Source organism: Girardinichthys multiradiatus, chromosome Y (assembly GCF_021462225.1).
Source record: "Girardinichthys multiradiatus isolate DD_20200921_A chromosome Y, DD_fGirMul_XY1, whole genome shotgun sequence".
NCBI lineage: Eukaryota > Metazoa > Chordata > Actinopteri > Cyprinodontiformes > Goodeidae > Girardinichthys > Girardinichthys multiradiatus.
In genome coordinates, this window is record NC_061818.1 from 12,223,402 (window position 1) to 12,244,180 (window position 20,779).

At 41.1% G+C, this 20,779-nt stretch overlaps 1 protein-coding gene across 1 annotated transcript in view; it reads left to right on the forward strand.

The window, feature by feature from the left end:
* The first annotated feature begins 534 nt into the window (after nucleotides 1-534).
* LOC124863712 (serine/threonine-protein kinase N2-like) overlaps nucleotides 535-20,779 on the forward strand; it is a 59,291-nt gene continuing 39,046 nt past the window's right edge. Inside the window, exon 1 of the mRNA XM_047358163.1 lies at nucleotides 535-933. Within this exon, the coding sequence (XP_047214119.1) occupies nucleotides 907-933 (27 nt within the window). The 5' untranslated portion in view covers nucleotides 535-906. The remainder of the gene's footprint in view (nucleotides 934-20,779) is intronic.

A 20,779-nucleotide genomic window follows, 5' to 3' on the forward strand; every position in this document is an offset into this window, starting at 1 on the left:
TTTTTTCATAATCTTGCTTTTAAAAACGGTTATGAACACCACAGACCAGCTGCGCTGACGTTTCTCGTAAAGGTGTTCCTGACATCTGCGTTTAATGTGACCAACAGGTTGCAGCAGAGGGCGCTCGGCCGCCGCAGTGAGGGTTTCCGGCTGCATCAAGCTGAGTGAAGAAACCTGGGATCACAACATGAGCAAACTGTGTGAAATTCAAAATAAAAGCGCGTGTGCGCTTATTATAGGTTTTTACTTCTTTATTATTTTTGAATATTTATTTCATTAACTTTACCTAGTGCTACGTATGTTAAATGAGTAAAACAATTGACTTAATCGTGTCACCCTACTGTATTTGACAGCTCACCAATCATGCGACTTTTATGCTGAAGGTCCAATCCGGAAGGGCTACTTGCATATTTGACCCCTCCCCCTTGTCTTTACTCCCTAGCAGCATCACCGGCTCCCAGCTCACCGTAGATCCGAGTTGTCGCGCACCGTCTACGGGAGGGAGAACATGGCTTCGGGTAGCCGCAACGCGGAGAGCCCCGGTGAGTCCCGGCGGCGGTCCGGCTCCTGTCCTCTCCGACGATGAGCAGGAAGCCCCGAAGGCAGCCCTCGCTTTCTACATTCCCGAACGCCCCGCACTGCGTGATGCAGACCCCCCCGTCCAAGAGTTGACATCCTGGCGCTTGGAGGTGATGGTGCCTTCGCCCCCTCTGCTAAATCTGCCGCTGCGTTTGAGACGTTTAGGATCTAAACACGTGTCGAGACTGGCAGGTTATTTCAGCTATTTTGTCATAATAATATCGTAAGAATAAGGAGATCTGACGGACTTAAGCGGAAATATCTACTATGACCCGACGGCCGTGACCTGCGCTAAAGATCATTAAAGTCATATAATAGCTGGAGCGCATGATGGCCAATAACAACGAGCTACAGGTTAGTTTTGCAACTTTTTATGGTATTCTGAAGCTGCTGTTCTTATGTGAGAATCCAATGAGTTAAAGTTTTGTATTTTAGCATTGTAAAGTGCCTTTCAAAAGTGTTCATACTCTTTGAACTGTTCTCACATTTTCAGTGTTTTTATGTGAAATGAAAATAATCTAGGGGTTTCCAAACACAGATGATTATGCTTTGATCTTAACCATTTCACTGTAGCTCTTGTTGCATGTTTAGAGTTGTTGTCCTGCTGGAAGGTGAACCTTCGCCCCAGCTTTTTGCAACCGTAGATTTCTTTAAGGGTTCATCTCTATCCATCTTACCATCAACTCTGGCTGATTTTCCTGTCCCTGCCGGAGATATACATCCCACACCATGATTCTGCTACCACCATGTTTCGCTGTGGAGATGTTATTTTTTTGGGGTGATTTGAACCTCTAAGGTTTTCTTCCAGGATTGCCCTGTATTTAACTCCATCCATCTTTCTAACAACTCAAACCAGCTTCCCTGGCCCTGCAGTAGAAAAGTGTCCCTGTAGCATTATTCTGCCACCACCATGCTTCAGTAGTAGTAGTTTTCCACCACACATAGTGTTTCCATCCTGGGCCAAAATGTTCAATTTCTTCAACCTTCTTCCACATTTGCTGTGTCCCGTACAGGGTTTCTCAACCATGTTTCTCGGGGCTCATTGTCCTGCATGTTTTAGGTGTTTCCCTTCCGTCACACACTTGACTTAAATGTATGGAGTATTGACAGCCTTCTGAAGGATTTAGTGGCATGGTGAGGAGGTAATGCAATTGTTTAAATCAGGTGAGCTGTAATAGAAACCCAAATAAAACTTGAAGAACTGTGAGCCCTGAGGACTCGGATTTCGAAGCACAGCCCTACATGGCTTTTTGGCAGGCGGCAAGCTTGCCTTCTTATGGGATTTCTTTCAACTGTGCCTTTCTATTTGCCATTCTTCTATGCAGGACAAATTTGTGAAGTTCACGACTAATAATTATCCTGTCCATAGAGTCTCCCACTGCAGCTGTGGATCTCTGCAGCTCCTCTAGAGGCACCTTGGGTGTCTTGACTCCATTTCTTAAAAAGGCTCTTCTTGCTTGGCCTGTCAGCTTAGGTGGACGGCCAAGTCTTGCAAGATTTGCAGTTGTACCATACTCTTTCCATTTTTAGATGATGGATTTCTGTGAGATGATCAAAGCTTGGGATCTTAAAACCTAACCCTGCTTTGAATGTCTTTATAATGTTCACCCTGACTTGTCTGCTGTGTTCCTTGGTCTTCATGATGCTGTTTGTTCACAAATGTTGTCTTAACAAACCTTTAATGCCTTTACAGAACAGCATTTTTAATACTTTTAGGATGATTTCTACAGGCATTGATTTTATTTAGGGCGTTACAGTAAAAGGGGGCTAAATATAAATGCATTTAGTATTGCAATGTCATTAGCATATACATATAAACAGCCAGTGCTAGAAAAGTCTTTAAATGAGGAAATTTCAGGGGGAAAACCGCTGAGCTCACATTATGATTGTGACTCCTCAGCACTTCTGCACCAGCAAATGTGTTGGGCAGACAAAAACTGTCACTACCAACCTTCTCAGGAGAGATCAGATTTGCCCAATTGGATTTTCCCATCTGAGGCACAGTGCTTGTCCACAGGTGGAGTCGTGTGACTTCTGGTGGTGTCTAAGTTAGAGCTTCCAGTTACCCTGGTGTCAGATCAGCTCAGGAGGCATAGGAGGAGGTGAATGTTAAAAAATTAAAGGCAGCGAGATGTTTTACCGAGCTCTGTGATGAGCTTAGTTTGTCTAATAGTCCTTCTTGACTTGAACTGTAGCTGCCTGTGATTGCTGTGAGACGGCAAGTTTTACAACCACAAACCATGTTTCATATTTCCTGTTTCTATCTGTATGTGTTTGGTTTTTCACCCTTCACATTGTAATATTTCAAACCACCAAGAAGCCAGTGTGAAGATGCTGGATATGAAGATAAAGGGAGCTGTCAAATAGGTTCCCAGCTCTGACTGGTCAGGGATCAGTTTGAGTGACAGATCAATTCTTCCCTGAATGGAGAAGGTGCTTGCATTGTTTCCTGGAAAGCTGCACTGCATATGTGGGCATGTGGATGAACATTAACATGCTGATGTGGGCTGCAGTGAGCCTTCAAGTCCTAAAATGCACTGATTATCATTTTCTACCGAGCAGGAAATGTTTTAGCTTACAGCGACTATTAAAAAAACTGACTGCAATATCATTCCACTGACCATACAGAGTGTGAATGTTATCAGCTGGGCACTAAACTCAATTAATTTTCCGTGTCCCTGTAAAGCAAAGATTAATAGATTTACAGTGTTTCACAAATACATGCGTACCCTTTGAACCATGGTTTTAATGTTAAAACCACAAGTGTCTTTTCTGTATTTTATGGGGATATGATAGAGCAACAAAAAGTGAAAAAATGTGGAAGGGAAGGAAAATGATGCATTGTTTTCAACATTTAATGCAATTAGAAACAGGAGAAATGTGCCATGCATTTGTATTCATAACCCCTTTATTTTGAAATCCCTAAAAAAAAACTCAACCAATTGCCAACTACCAACACAGAAATTAAACTTTTCGGACTACATCCAAAACACGAAGTGTGATGGAAAACTAACACCGCTAAACCACCTGCTAAAGCATGGTGGTGACAGCGTCATGCTGCAAAGGAAAGACAACCTGTTTGAGGCTGCAAAAGTCTTGAGACGGGACGAGGTTCACCTTCCAACAAGACGGATAAAGCGGCAATAAAATGGGCTTAGACAAAGGCAGATTCTTGTATTAGAATGGCGCAGTCAAAGTGCAGAACTAAGTCCACTTGAGAATCTGTGACAAGACCTAAAACGTTTTGCACAGCAAGGAGAGCATTTTTTCAAAGAAGACCTTAAGAGACCTGTGGCATCTTCAGGAGCTGCAAAGATCCACAGCTCAGGTGGGAGAACTTTACATCCCTACTGCATGGCGTTGCAACAGTTTCAGTCCTTAGATGTTCAAAGCTGGGCTGCAGGAGTCATATCCTCATAAAATCCCGGTACAATGTATTGAAGTTTGTGGTTGTAGTGTGACAAGATGGGGAAAGGTTTAATTAATAGTGCCGCAAGGCATTGTGAGACTGATTTCACTTCCCCAATTAATTTCTCTAGATTTCTGGGACCTATTTTTGTACCTGTCTTGTCCCCATTTATTATTCAAACCTTTCCTTCTTGTACCATATATGAGTTTATTGTTTGGTGGTTTCCACCAACGTCAACACCGTCCTCCAAGTTTTAGATGTGCCCTGCTTCAACACTTCCAGTTTAAGTTGCAGAAATTAGCGGCATGCTGTTTAGGTAAATCATTCCTTTCAATCAGGTATGTTAGAGCAGACAAACAGCTAAACCATGCAGGATAATGGGTGGAGAAATAGATTTCTTAGCTTTTCTTGAGGAGTGAACCTATATAAAAATATTTGTTGGTAGCTTGAGCTTAAATTGAACTGTTTTGTGCTTGAAATGATAAATTTAGCCTCCCTCAGTTATCATCTCTGCAGATGGGCTGATTGGGATCAAGGGGCCACTGTTGTAATGATGATAGGCTGTAGCTGTCAGACTGGCCCTCAACACCTCCTTGTGATGATTGCACCTGCTCAATTGTGCCCTCTTCCACTTTTTTTCCCTCGACGCATTGCCAAGGCTGAATTGATGTCCAGTCCCGTCTTCCTGCAGGTCGTGACTATTGTTCGTTTGAAGGAAAATTACTGAAATGACCCAGTTCTCTTCCTTTTCCTTCCATCCCCCTCTCCATCTGTTAAAAACCCACTATACCTGAGACTATCAGTGTAAAACACAGCTGGAGTGCCCGGGTATCTCTGCCATCTTGTCAGCACTCCCGGGTCTATCGATTCGGAGCCTGTTTATGTTTTGGCCGGCCTCGGCTGTAAGGGAAGTAAATCAGGGCTGCCGCTGAGGATGCAGGCTCTGATCTGATTCCACACACACTTTGAGGAAGCCCTATTCTCCACGGCCGTCCTCTCATGAATTCTTTATTCCTGTTGTTTTCCTGCAGTTAATGTCTGGAAGAGGCAAGTTAGACGAGTTGCTGATGCCTCTTCTCTGTGTGTTTTAAGAAGCAGAGACTCCAAATGACTTTTTTATTGATCCTCACAGTGGAGGCAACCTGGGCGGGCTGATGGCCTCAGGTCACGTGTGTTAGAATATACATGCTGCTGTCTCCAGCTACCACAGCTATGGATAATAGGATTAAAAGACTGGACTTCACTCCATCTCAGCATTAGGGGTTGCAGTCGCCCTCCCATGCTCACGCTCAAACATCCCACCCACTGCCTCCTGGCCAAGTCCAGGATTACCATGTAGATGCACAAATCTGTCTGTCTCACAGAGTGAGGAGCTTCTGACTGCTGGAACTGCAGCTTTCATGCATGTGTGGGACATCTTTGTTTGTTTGTTTGTTTGTTTCTTTCTTTCTTTTTCTCGCTCTCTCTCTCCTGTCCAGCATTCACAGTGAACCCAGGTCTCATTGCGTTTAGTTAAATGACTCCATTCATCAGGCCCAGTTTTGTTCAGCTGACCAGTCCAGACACCAGCTGTTACATCAAGCATCCCCTCAGGGGATTACTTCTCACTGATGCAAAGCTGAAATATGGAAGAAGAAACAAATAACATAAAGACACTGCTGAACTACAACCAAGAGGATCATTAGGGCTGAAATTCTCTTCATGAAGGACTTGTAAAGGTGTAGGGTCAGGAGAAGGGCAACTAAAAGCTCTGCAGAACCTGCACATCCTGGAAGCAAACTTTTACCTTCAGGTCCACGCTAAAGAGCTCTATTTGCAAAAAACAGCCTCCACAGAGACAGTTTTTTTCCCAGACTGTCTCTCTGATAAACACTTAACATTCAGATACCATGCATATTTGCATTAATTCAACTTTAAAAAAAAATTACTTTTATTTCCCTGTAAAATATTTAAAATGTCTTCATTGAGAGTAAAAGGGGAACCTAAGTCAAATTCCTTTTTTGTATGCGCAAACGTAGCGAATAAAGCTAATTCTGATTCAGTTGGTTACAGTATTTTGCAAAACAATCGATACCTTTTTAAACTTTTTCACATTTTGACTCATTACAGCAACAAACTGCAATGTGCATTAATCGGGTTTCATGTGTTAGACCAACATCTGTCCTTAATAGAAGAGTAACAAGAAGAGAACCATGCGGTGTATTGTCTGTACCTTGCCACAAGCCATGTAGGGGACACTGCAGACATGTGGGAGAAAGTGCTCTGGTCAGATGGCATCAAAAGTTAACTTTTTGGCCTATGTGGAAAATTCTGTTTGGCAGAAAAACCAGGACTGTATATCATCCTGAACCCACCATCCCCATGGTGACCCAAGTCTTCATCAGAGACAGAGAAGCTGTTAATGGGAAGATGGAAGGATGGCAATCCAGGAAGAAGAGCTGATACAAGCTGCAGAAAACTTGAGAGTGAGGCAGAGCTTCTCTTTTCAGCAGCACAAAGACCCTAAACATAAAGCAGAGCTACAATAGAAGGGCTTACATCAAAGCGTATTCCATTTAGGATGGTCCAGGTCTAAATCCATTAGAAAACTGATGTTTACATACGTCTCCCATCACATCTGACCGAGCTTGGCTGGATTGATCTACGGCATAACATCCTAATAAGAATACATCCTATAAGAGTTTGTGGTTGCCACATGACAAAATGTCAATAAAGGTCAGGGGGTTTTAAATACTTTGGCAAAAAACTGCATGTTGGTTACTTATGTTTATTTATATTTTGATGTTTGTTGCCCATTTCTAAGAGATTATATTGACAATTATGGAGCTGCATTTTCTCTCCCGCTTCTATTTTTGATGTTATTACTCAGAAATAGAAAAGCACAAAGCAAGGAAGCCATGTAGCTGTTCACATTTGGCCTGAAGAAAACAGAAGTTTATTAATGATAAAATATACTATATATATTATATTATATAAATGTATTTAGAACCTATAGATGATAAATTAAATAAATAACAGTATTGTTAGTGTCGATGCATTTTTCTTTTTTCATTGACCATGATTTGGCTGACCTGACAGCGAAACCATCTACACACGTGAACAAAATTGTTCAAAATTGTTGGTTAATGAAGGAAAAACCCACAATAGTCACATAAATAACTTGAATCTGACAAAGGTAATAATGAATAAAAATTCTATGAAAATGAACAAATGTAATTCAGACATTGCTTTTCAAACATGCTTCAACAGAATTATTTAAAAAAATAAACTCATGAAACAGGGCTGGACAAAAATGATGGTACCCCTGAAAATAATGTAGCCAAAGGGACCTGTTAAATCAAGGTGTCCATTAATTAGCATCACACGTGTCTACATTCTTGTAATCAGTCAGTGGGCCTATATATAGGGCTACAGGTAGTCACTGTACTGTTTGGTGACATGGTGTGTACCACACTCAACATGGACCAGAGGAAGCCAAGGAATCAGTTGTCTCAGAAGATTAGAAAGAAAATGATAGACAAGCATGTTAAAGGTAAAGGTTATAAGATCACCTCCAAGCAGCTTGATGTTCCTGTGACTACAGTTGCACATATTATTCAGACATTTACGATCCATGGGACTGTAGCCAACCTCCCTGGACGTGGCCGCAGGAGGAAAATTGATGACAAAACAAAGAGACGGATAATACGAACAGTAACAAAAGAGCCCAGAAAAACTTCTAAAGAGATTAAAGGTGAACTTCAAGCTCAAGGAACATCAGTGTCAGATCACACCATTCAACGTTGTTTGAGGCAAAGTGGACTTAATGGGAGACGACCAAGGAGACCATTGTTGAAAACAAATCATAAAAAAGCCAGACTGGAATTTGCCAAACTACATGTTGACAACCCACGAAGCTTCTGGGAGAATGTCCTATGGACAGATGAGACAAAAATTGAACTTTTTGGCAAGGCACATCAGCTCTATGTTCACAGATGGAAAAATGAAGCATATGAAGAAAAGAACATTGTTCCTACTGTGAAACATGGAGGAGGCTCTGTTATGTTCTGGGGCTGCTTTGCTACATCTGGCACAGGGTGTCTTGAATCTGTGCAGGGTATAATGAAATCTCAAGACTATCAAGGGATTCTAGAGAGAAATGTGCTGCCCAGTGTTAGAAAGATTGGTCTCAGTCGCAGGTCATGGGTCTTGCAACAGGATAATGACCCAAAACACACATCTAAAAACACCCTAGAATGGCTAAGAGGAAAACATTGGACTATTCTGAAGTGGCCTTCTATGAGCCCTGACCTAAATCCTATGGAGCATCTTTGGAAGGAGCTGAAACATGCCGTCTTGAAAAGGCATCCTTCAAACCTGGGCCAACTGGAGCAGTTTGCTCATGAGGAGTGGGCCAAAATACCTGCTGAGAGGTGCAGGAGTCTCATTGACAGTTATAGGAATCGTTTGACTGCAGTGGTTGCCTCAAAAGGTTGTGCAACAAAATATTAAGCTATGGGTACCATCATTTTTGTCCAGGCCTGTTTCATGAGTTTATTTTTTTTAATAATTCTGTTGAAGCATGTTTGAAAAGAAATGTCTGACGTTCATTTGTTCAGTTTCATAGAATTTTTATTCATTATTACCTTTGTCAGATTCAAGTTATTTCTGTGACCATTGTGGGTTTTTCTTTCATTAACCGAGGGGCAACAACAATTTTGTCCATGTGTGTCGTTCCTCAAAGTATTCGGTGTCCTTCCCATTGAAACTGTTGGCTGAGGACTTTGTTTAGTTGGATTTTCTAATTCTCATTGAAAGAAGTGTTTTAAGTAATGTTTTGTATTTGAAAGCCCCCCATTGTTGTTTCACACCGTGGTTCAGTTTCTGATCTGAACACACCTGGATTATGTCGCAAGGCAGCCATGTAAAATGTAACCTCCCTCTTTTTTTAAACAGTACTTGGTCAAAAGGCATGTGTTGAAAATGTATGTTGGTTATGGTTACTTTGAAGGCTGCAGTCACTGGTGAGGTAGGCCAGGTAAAGATTACCATGTCACCCATTCACTGAGACAAAAGAGGGAAACCTTGCCTGTGAGCTCATTGTGGTAACTTGGGACATTAAGATGAGCTACTCAGCCACCACTTAGAGGCCATGTGTTATGCTTCAGAGGTAGTTTGGGGTTGAGAAGAGTGCAGAAGTGAGCCTTTATGGGAACTGAAGTGCACTGGACCATGATGCCGCCCTCGACACTTCCTGTCCCAACAGTCATGAGGCCATAAAAGAGAGACAGGATGATAACAGTGATAACAATCTGTTATTGTAGATTGAAGAGAAAGGGACAGTTGCAGGTTAGAACAGGGATGAGGAAGCTCTTCACAATGTCACTTACAGTGCCTTGCAAAGTACAGGGGTTGGACAATGAAACTGAAACACCTGTCATTTTAGTGTGGGAGGTTTCATGGCTAAATTGGACCAGCCTGGTAGCCAGTCTTCATTGATTGCACATTGCACCAGTAAGAGCAGAGTGTGAAGGTTCAATTAGCAGGGTAAGAGCACAGTTTTGCTCAAAAGGAGGCCCTACACCATACTAATAAATTATTGTGGTCTAAAACCAGGTGTTTCAGTTTCATTGTCCAACCCCTGTAGTCATTCCCCTTAAACTGTTTCACATTTTGTCATGTTACTACCACAAACTGAGATTGTAGGTGATAGACCAACACTCGGTGGTGCATCACTTTAAAGCAGAAGAAAAGTGATCCAAGGCTTTTAACATTTTTCACAAATAAAAACCAGAAAACTGTGGCATTCATCTCTATTTAGGCTCTTTGAGACAGTACTTTCTAGAATCACCTTATGTTATATTACAGCTGTAAGTCTTTGTGGGTCTGTCTCTACCAGCTTTGCATATGTACAAGCTAAAACCTTAGCTCATGCACAGTCAGATCAGATGGACAGCGCCTGTGGTCATCGATTTTTCACGTCCTGCATCAATTTCCCAGTTGGATTTAGTTCTGGACTTTGACTTGACCATCTAGCACATAAATATATTTTCATCGAAACCATTCCAGTTTAGCTCTGGCTATATGCTTAGGGCCATTTGTCTGATTTATTCCATCTTCCCATTGGCTCGGCCCAGCTTCTCTGTCCCTGTTGAAGAAAAACATCCCAACAGCGGCCACCGTATTTCACATTGAGGATGGTTTGTTTAGGCTGGTGGGTATTTTTAGTTTTCCACATAGCACTCTCCATATAGGTCAAAAGGTTCCAGTTTCCTCCAATGTGACTAGAGCATCGTCTTCCACCGATTTAGCAAACTGCATATGGGACTTCTTTCAACAACAACTTTACTTATTTCACTCCAAGTCCAGATTTGTGGATTGCACAACTAATAGTTGTCCTGACAACCAATTCTGGGTAGGCATCTTTTCTATTTCTCCAATTAATACTCTCCTTGCCTGACCTGACAGTTTGGGTCAGGGGTGCCCTAACCTGAAGTCCAGTCCTCAAGAGTCCAGTCCCTGCTACAGCCCTCCCTAATCAAATGACAGATTTCCCTAATCAGCATGTCCTTCAGGTCTACAGGGGCCTGGTAATCAGCGTTTGATTCAGGGCTGTTGGAGGTGGGATTCATCCAAAAGTTCAGGATAGTAGCTCTGGAGTACTGGTGTTTGGCACCCCTGGTTTGAACAGTGCTCCATGAGATGTTTAAGCATCTCCACAGCTTTCTCTCTGACCTATCTGCTGTGGTCCTTGGTTTTCCAGGTGCTGTTTGTTCTCTGTTACTAATCAGGCATCATCTGAAGGCAATGGCTACCCTTTGGATTGTATCTAGGGTGAGAGTTAAAGAGGGGTGAATACAATTGCAGCACCAATATTTTGAAAACCAAGTATTATTTTCCTTTCTATTCTCACCATGCATTATTTGTTGTGTGTTGGTATATCATATAAAATCCTAAGAAGTTACCTGGAAGTTTCTGGTTTTAATGTGACAAAATGCAAAAAAGGTTCCAGGGAAATGAATACTTTGAAACTCACTGCGAACCTCCTATTTTGATATTTATGTCTCTGACGGTGATTCGCTTGGACAGTGGGATTATTAGACTGCTTGTTACAACATTACACAGAATATGATGATAGCTGCTGGGGGGTGTGAGATGGAAACAGAAATTCAGTTTCTGACGGACAAGCCTGATATGAGCCAAAAGGGAGAGTTGTGGTTTACTCTGACCTACAAAACTAGATTACAGAAAGATTTCCTTCATATCTCTGGAATGTTTTTCAATTGGTAACCCTTTTGATTAATTACATCTACAAAACAAGAACCATTCAAACCAATGACCATGGTTTGTTGTGCAAACTGTTGTATTTTAAAAGGTTTTAGTTAAATCTATGGTACCCTGCTGCTACAGCCAATAAAGGACACAGGATTCACCTTCAGTCATGTCTGAAAAACGTGAACTTGTCCAACAAACTGCAGACTCTTGTTGCTCTTTTTCTCTCTTTCTGAGCACCGTCGTAATCACCGGCATCAGTAAAGGGAAATAATCATCTACATTACAGAATGGACCTCTTATCCTACTCAATCCTGCTGCCATAATCATTTTTAATCTTCTATGTCCATTACTGTCGTGTCTGAAAGACCATTCCATTACACATTGGGGCCCTTTCCGTTCCCTGTCTCCCAACACCAGCCATTACCTGTGACCTACCGAAATATTGTTGTAGTATTAAGTGCGGTTATAAAGTATGTCATCGACTCATCAGAGAGTGCAGAAAGACCCCAGTTGACATTTTGATAACCACAGTTTGATCATCCGCTGGAAATCCTAAGTGATTTACACAACATCTGTGTTTGGATTCATCCCAAGGAGTTAGGGATGTAGTAATGGATCAGGTCCAGAAGACGCTCATTCACTTCCAGCACTTCATCCTGAGATTTGAGGTTTGTAAGATGTCGAGTTATGAAACATTAATGAAGGAACACTAAACTGAAACTCATTTAACCACTCTGCTGGAAAGTTCCTCCTTGTTACTGGGAACAGTATGTGTGCCACATACTAAAAATAAATTGAGATAAGTAAGCAGGTCACCTTAATGATTTATTTACAGTTAAGCAGAAAAATAGGTTATCTGTATTTGCTGTAAGTTAAGTAGATTTTGACTAAAGATAAAATAGATATAAATTTGGGTATTTTGTATGCAAATTAGGCAAAATTTAGCATGACTGTGACCGCTAGATCGCAGTAAAGTGTTGGTATACGTTGAATATGCATCAACAGGCATTAATGGTTTACAAACACCATCATAACTAGATGGTGGTTTGAGGCAATTTTGCAGCCGGGGGTTTAATTAATCTGAAATCTAAGTTTGCTAACTTCATGATGTACGTACGTCATGACAGTTTCCTGTTGTTATGCAACCTAAACTACAAGGAGAAAATTTTTTTATTTATGTTTAAAGAGTCACCTATGAAGAATGCTTTATTTTTTCTGCTGATCGGGTACATTCCAAGTTTCATAATATTGGGAAGTTGTCACCCACAACGCGGTTAGCACTGGGCATTTAAAGCTGCAGTGTAAAGTCTGGAGAATCTGTGAAACAATGCATGTATGACCAACCAACTTTGATGTTCCTGACAAAATATTTTAATAAACTTTAAAAAAGCAGCTTAAAGTGAAGTTGAGTAGGTCAAACTGTGTAATTAGTTTGTATTACGAATTACCTTCCTGTACGATTCTTCTTCTGGGACCAGTTGTAGAGTAGTAATAGATTTTCTCTGTAGCAGTACCTACAGATAATTATTCTGGGGCTCTTGTATTAATGCAGGCTTCTTTGTGTGGACCTCACAGTACTATGAGTCAGCGTTTTCATAAGCTTCATTTTGGTGCTTGTAAACCATTCCTAAATAATTTTGGATTAGTTACGCCGTCCGTTGGACTTTGCTTGACATTTTAGTTTGTTTTTCATGAGCTCAAGCTAATTTGCAGACCTTTCTGTTTCAGTTTCCCTTTATTTCATCACAGTAAAGCAATATTTTTAGAGATTTAAAGCGATCCCATGCCACAAGACATCACCAAATGAAAACTTCACGATATTTCTCGTCAAAGTGATGTCTGTCATTCTAACACTTATCCAGTTACCGTCATCATGTGACTGTCCTGTGATGTTAGTCTATGCTACTCTCATGCTAATATCATGAGGAAGTGGGGAGTGGTAGTCTAGTGGTTAGCTCGCTTGCGTTTATGATAGCTATGAAGCTAAATTGTTTAATCCTCACACCCTGTGTCTTTATTTGAGACTCTTACTTTGAAATAAGGGAGGAAGTAGTTTTTGAGATGCCCTGCTGTGTTGACGGAGTCAACTTTTTAAGACGTCTCAAGCTGGCTGACGAGATTTGTGTTGAAGAAACTTAAAACACTTTTAAATTGATTGGGGGAAAAAGTTTGGGAACTCTCTTTAAAAAAACTGACATTTAAGACACGAGATTTTTAAGCACTGGGTAGCCCTTAGCCGCTAATTAAGGTAAAGTTAGTGTAACGTAATTTAGAACAAAGTAAATGACCTTTTCATAGTGTTTTCACAATACCAAAATTTCAAACCAGATACAGATACTAAAAAAAATACTCAATTCTCAATACCATTTCTGATACCGCAGCAACACCTGAATGCACAGGGTTAATTCTCGTGAAAAGCAAAAAATATGATTAATTAAAAACTGGACATGTTTTAGGGGACTAAATTAATACTAGTTTTTCATTCATACCATTTGAGTACATTGGCCGACAACTTTGTTTAAATCCAAGCAGGCAGGGCCCACTGGACCAGTCATGGAAGCTGCTGCTACGTGCCTGACAGAGGCAGATTAAGAAGGTGTGCTGCAGAGAGTTTCTCATTGAGGCTTTATGTTGACTTATTCCTCGGACTCCACAACAGAACACAAACATGCTACCGCTTGGTGAGGCCTCGTGAGAAGATAGTCTTTCACAAAAGACACCATTCATGTCCACCCGCTCCACCATCAGTGGAGCAGACGCTGGTCGCCGCGTGCTCACAGAAGTGGCAGACAGATGTGCACTCGGGGACTTTCAAGACCCTTGTTCTCACCAAACGTCCGGGACCACTTTGACTTGACTCATGTGACACCTTTGTCAGGATCCTTTGGGGGCAGCGCATGTGCATAAAGCAACGCTACATGTTGTAAAACAGCAAAAGGAGATTTGGCGACAGAATTTATCTGGAATATGAGGGATTTGGATGATTAACGGGCAGCAGACACACATTCCAAGGTAAATTATGCAAGCTGTTAACTCATTCACTGAGAGGACGGTTTTATCAAAATACTGAATGCATAAGATGGCTTTTTATATTTGCCTTTGTGGTCCTGGCTGCAGAGATTCAAATAATGGATTAAGAGAAAATACTCAACATTGATCCAGTTGACACAACGTTTACCAAGTCTTCTGACCTCAGGGTCCATTATTCAATAACGGTCCATAATATTTGCCATTGAGATTCCAGTAAACAGCGCCTTGCAAAAGTGTTAAAATACTTTTTCACATTTTCTTTTCTTGCAAACACAAACTTCAATCTGTTTGTTGGATTTTAATACCATAACCCAACCCAGCATAGAATGACTATAACTGTGAAGTGGAAGTAAGATCATAGATGTTTTTAAACTAGAAATAAAACTACATGTGATGTACATACGTATTCAGCCCCGTTTATTCTGATACCTCTTAAATAAAGAGGTATCAGACAAAGTATCACCTACTTTGTAAATAGTCAGTGTGTGTATAGTTTAACCTCAGGAAGAAGGAAAATGGCACATCGTTTTCAGCATTTCTTTTAAAAGTGTCGATGTTTTAGGCCTCTTTTTACTCTGATGCCCCAATATAATATCAAGTGCAACCACTTGCCTATAGAAGTAACCTCATTGGTAAGTAAAGTATACCTGTGTGTCATTTAAATTTTAATGTACCGTATTTTCCGCACTATAAGGCGCACTTAAAAACCTTTAATTTAAAAAAAAAATGACAGTGCGCCTTGTAATCCGGAGCACCTTATATATGGATCAATTGGTTAATTGGTTGATCCATACTGGTTGTACACGGCGCTCTGTCAAAATGTTTCAGTACGACTAGTAAACTACAAAGCCGCACCGCTTGCAGCATTACGGCTACCGTAGTCAGGGGTGTCGCCGAAGTAATAGTGGTAAACACCTGTACTGTGCTTACTCCTAGTCCAACACCACTTGTGTGTGTATAACGTTTGAATGTACTGTTGCAGGAATTGCCTGAACTATATGTGATTAGAAGCTCAGTGTGTGGGGTGTATGTTTCGTGTGTGTGTATGGAAGATGTTGACATTACTCCTCCGGACAGAGGTGGCGCTGTGTGCTGCCGTAGCTGAGAATCAAGAGTGAAGGAGTGACGTCGGTATTATTGTGTGTGTGGGGTGGGTAGAGACGGCGACCGGAGCAGCGGTGTATGAGTCTGTAAGCCCTGTGTTTTTACGTGCTGCAAAGTCATTAAAAAGAACCCCGAATCTCGTCAACAACTCAGTGTTTTGATGCTGTTTCTTCATGCTCAACTCAGCAACGTATGAGTGAGGGAGTTAACCCCGAGGAAACTAGTAACTTCGGCCCTGGAGAAAGCGTCTCCCCTGTGTCATCAGACTACGGTCAGGGGACAGAAACAGGAAAGGTTAACAGTACTAACGTTTGATTTAGTGCATCAAACTGTTTCTTTTACGTGTTTACTGAATCAGGGAAAAGTTCCCTTTCACGTTTTAACTAACGTTTGATTTCAACTTCAACTTCATAGACTCCAATGCATTCCTAACGTGCGGTTGGTTCTATTCAATAGAATTCTATGTAGAGGAGACCTTACCATGAGAGTGAATGGAGTTATCAGAACGCTGGTTTGTAGTGTATTAATAAAGTTTGACTGACTGACTTATCTGACTGTTTTGTTGACATTCTCTTTAGCACAGCTCCATCTAGTGGATGCATAACGCAACCCCAGTCAAACGTTTGACTGCAGTAGCTTCTATTCTATGCGCCTTATAATCCGGTGCGCCCTATATATGAAAACAGTTCTAAAATAGACCATTCATTGAAGGTGCGCCTTATAATCCGGTGCGCCTTATAGTGCGGAAAATACTACATTAAAATTGCAACAAAGCATTATTAGTCATCACTCAAAATCTACCAAGGCATGGGCATCCACCTAAATGGTCAGGCCAGATAAGGACATAATTAATCTCCTTGCCTGGAAGCAGCCAGACCCAGAGTTAGCTGTGGAGGAGCTGCTTCGAGCCGTAGCTCGGGTGGGAAACTCTATTGACAAATTAACTTTTGATTGTGCTTTCACAAATATGGCCTTTGTCGAAGAGTGGCAAGGTGAAAGCTATTGTTGAATGAAAGGCATATAAATAGTCCCAATTGCAGTGTGCCACAAGTCATGTAGGGGGACACAACAGACATGTGCAACAAAGTGCTCTAATCGGATGAGACCGATATGTCACGTTTCAGCCTGCATGCAAAGTACTATGGAGAAAAAGGAAGACCAGACATCACTCTGAACACACCATGAATCATGGTGATGGCAGCTTCATGCTGTGGGGATGAAAACAGAAAAAAGGAAGCTGGTTGACCTATAGATGGATGGAGCTAAATTCAGGGAAATCCGGGGGAAAAAATGTTAGAGGCAGAGGAAGGCTGGAGACTGGGGTGGAGATTCTCCATCAAGAGGGACAGTAACCAAACAAATACAGCTTTAGCTACAGTGGAACTGTCAAGATTGAAATATATTAATGTGTTCATATGGCCTAGTTAAAGTCCTGACCTAAATCCAATAAAGAATCTAAGGAAAGACTTAAAAATTGCTCTCCATCCAATCTGAATGAGCTCTAACTGTTTTGCAAATGAGAATGTGCAAAGATAGAGACTGCTAGAGACTTATCCCAACAGAGTTGCAGCTGTAGTTGCCGTGAAAGGTTTAAAACACTGCCATCTTTTTTCTTTCACTTCACAGTTTTGTTACATAGCATCCAAATAAAATATGTTGAAGTTTGTGGTTGTCATGTAACCAAATATGAAAATGTTCAAGCGGCATGAATTTATAAGGCTGTTTCTAGGGACTAACCTCACATTCAGCTGTGTGAGAGGTATCAGTCCTCTCATCAAAGACCAAACAACAAAACAATTAAGCCATTTCTCTAAAGGCCAAACTGCTGCTTTAGCTGGAGGCTTATAGAGAATTACTGAACATATTCTTCCAAAAGATGTTGCATCAAACATGTTTGGGTGTTCAGCAGTGATCTGGCCCACATATGACAGCTTCTCCTGAGTGTCCTGAAGTGTAGTTTGACCCACTGTGTTGACATAATGACATTTCTTCCTGTTGGTACTCTCAACATGAAGCTCAGGCTGCCTCACATTGCTGTTTTATTCATTACCAGCAGGTTACAAAACATTAGGCTGCTTTGTTTGTGGAGTTTGTATGAGTGTTAATGCTCGATGCTCAAATCTTTCCTCCCCTTTGTGTGTTATGTATGAATTTTCTGTAGTATCTGTCACTTTATTTCATGAGAAGAGTGTGTGTGTGTGTGCGCGTGAGTGTGTGTGTGTGTGTTCCTGTCTTGGCATCACAGTGAGAACCATTTTCCTGATTTCACCTTCAAATTGAGGACCGTTTGTACCAAAGTGAGGACATTTTGCTGGTCCTCACGACCTATTTTGCTAACGGTTAGGTTTAGGACAAAGGTATGAATTGACTTTAGGTTAAGGTTAGGGTTAGGCATGCACTGGTAATGGTTAGGTTTAGGGTTATTGTCAGGGTTAGGGCATAGAAAGGGTTGAAAATGACTGAAAATCAATGGAAGTCAATGGGAGTCAACACATGGTCCTCACTACATATAGCAAAACAAGAGTGTGTGTGTGTGTGTGCGCACGCGTGTGTGTGTGTGTGTGTGTGTGTGTGTGTGTGTGTGTGTGTGTGTGTGTGGAGATTAACTGACCCCTCCCGCCACATGCAAACATGAGCCTCCAAACAAATCCCCTCACCCCCTCTTAAGCCAAATCCGTGAATGAGGCTGTGTCCAGACATCAACATTTGACAAGAAATTAAGTTTCCATTTTATTCACTCAATAACAGTCAACATTAAGATCAAGGTTCACCATCTTCCCAGTAATGTATTTATCACTCTCAAACACACATCTCCATGTGACACATGGCTCAGGGTACATTTGTTATATGATAAAGGTTATTATATTATATAATAGTACAGGTACATCTAAAACATTTGAATAATGTAAAAAAGTTTAATATTTTGTTTTTCTTATTTCAGATTGTGAAACTTGTATATTATATACTGGTCCTTCTCAAAATATTAGCATATTGTGATAAAGTTAATTATTTTCCATAATGTCATGATGAAAATTTAACATTCATATATTTTAGATTCATTGCACACTAACTGAAATATTTCAGGTCTTTTATTGTCTTAATACAGATGATTTTGGCATACAGCTCATGAAAATCCAAAATTCCTATTTCACAAAATTAGCATATCATTAAAAGGGTCTCTAAACGAGCTATGAACCTAATCATCTGAATCAACGAGTTAACTCTAAACACCTGCAAAAGATTCCTGAGGCCTTTAAAACTCCCAGCCTGGTTCATCACTCAAAACCCCAATCATGGGTAAGACTGCCGACCTGACTGCTGTCCAGAAGGCCACTATTGATACCCTCAAGCAAGAGGGTAAGACACAGAAAGACATTTCTGAATGAATAGGCTGTTCCCAGAGTGCTGTATCAAGGCACCTCAGTGGGAAGTCTGTGGGAAGGAAAAAGTGTGGCAGAAAACGCTGCACAACGAGAAGAGGTGACCGGACCCTGAGGAAGATTGTGGAGAAGGGCCGATTCCAGACCTTGGGGGACCTGCAGAAGCAGTGGACTGAGTCTGGAGTAGAAACATCCAGAGCCACCGTGCACAGGCGTGTGCAGGAAATGGGCTACAGGTGCCGCATTCCCCAGGTCAAGCCACTTTTGAACCAGAAACAGCGGCAGAAGCGCCTGACCTGGGCTACAGAGAAGCAGCACTGGACTTTTGCTCAGTGGTCCAAAGTACTTTTTTCGGATGAAAGCAAATTCTGCATGTTATTCGGAAATCAAGGTGCCAGAGTCTGGAGGAAGACTGGGGAGAAGGAAATGCCAAAATGCCAGAAGTCCAGTGTCAAGTACCCACAGTCAGTGATGGTCTGGGGTGCCGTGTCAGCTGCTGGTGTTGGTCCACTGTGTTTTATCAAGGGCAGGGTCAATGCAGCTAGCTATCAGGAGATTTTGGAGCACTTCATGCTTCCATTTGCTGAAAAGCTTTATGGAGATGAAGATTTCATTTTTCAGCACGACCTGGCACCTGCTCACAGTGCCTAAACCACTGGTAAATGGTTTACTGACCATGGTATCACTGTGCTCAATTGGCCTGCCAACTCTCCTGACCTGAACCCCATAGAGAATCTGTGGGATATTGTGAAGAGAACGTTGAGAGACTCAAGATCCAACACTCTGGATGAGCTAAAGGCCGCTATCGAAGCATCCTGGGCCTCCATAAGACCTCAGCAGTGCCACAGGCTGATTGCCTCCATGCCACGCCGCATTGAAGCAGTCATTTCTGCAAAAGGATTCCCGACCAAGTATTGAGTGCATAACTGTACATGATTATTTGAAGGTTGACGTTTTTTGTATTAAAAACACTTTTCTTTTATTGGTCGGATGAAATATGCTAATTTTGTGAGATAGGAATTTTGGGTTTTCATGAGCTGTATGCCAAAATCATCCGTATTAAGACAATAAAAGACCTGAAATATTTCAGTTAGTGTGCAATGAATCTAAAATATATGAATGTTAAATTTTCATCATGACATTATGGAAAATAATGAACTTTATCACAATATGCTAATATTTTGAGAAGGACCTGTAGGTTCATTACACATAGAGTGAAATATTTCAGCCTTGATTCATTGCCATTTTGATTATTATGGCTTACAGAAAATGAAAACCCAAAATGTATTGTCTCAGAAAATTTAAATATTATATAAGATAAATATAAAAAAAAAATATATATATATATATATATATATATTTTAAACAAAAATGTCAGGCTTCTAGTATGCTAATTTCTATGTAGTCAGTACTTGGTTGGGCCTTGTTTTGCATGAATTACTGCATCAATGCAGCATCGCATGGAAGCCCAGCTTGCTTTGACAGCAGCCTTCAGGTCATCTGCACTGTTGGGTCTGGTGTCTCTCATCTTCCTCTTAACATTACTCCATAGATTCTTTATGAGGGTTCAGGTCAGGTCAGTTTGCTGGCCAATCAAGTACAGTAACACCATGGTCATTGAACTAGCTGTTTGTACCTTTAGCAATGTGGGAAGGTGCCAGGTACTGCTGGAAAATTAAATCAACAGTCTTCCCTCTGATTGTTTAATCTACTGACACAGAGTGAAAGACAATTTAGAGGTTCAGGAAACCTTTGCAGTTGTTTTGAGTCAATTATCTAATAAGAGTGTGAAACCAGGAATTTCCAACCTTTCAGTTTTCCACAATATTCTTATTTTCTGACACTGAATTTTCTGCAACCCCGATTCCAATCAAGTTGGAAAGTTGTGTAAAATGCAAATAAAAACAGAAAACAATGATTTGCAATCCCTCTTCAACATATATGCAAATTAATACACTACATAGACAAGATATTTCATGGTCAAACTGATAAACTTTATTGTTTTTTTGCAAATATTCAATTA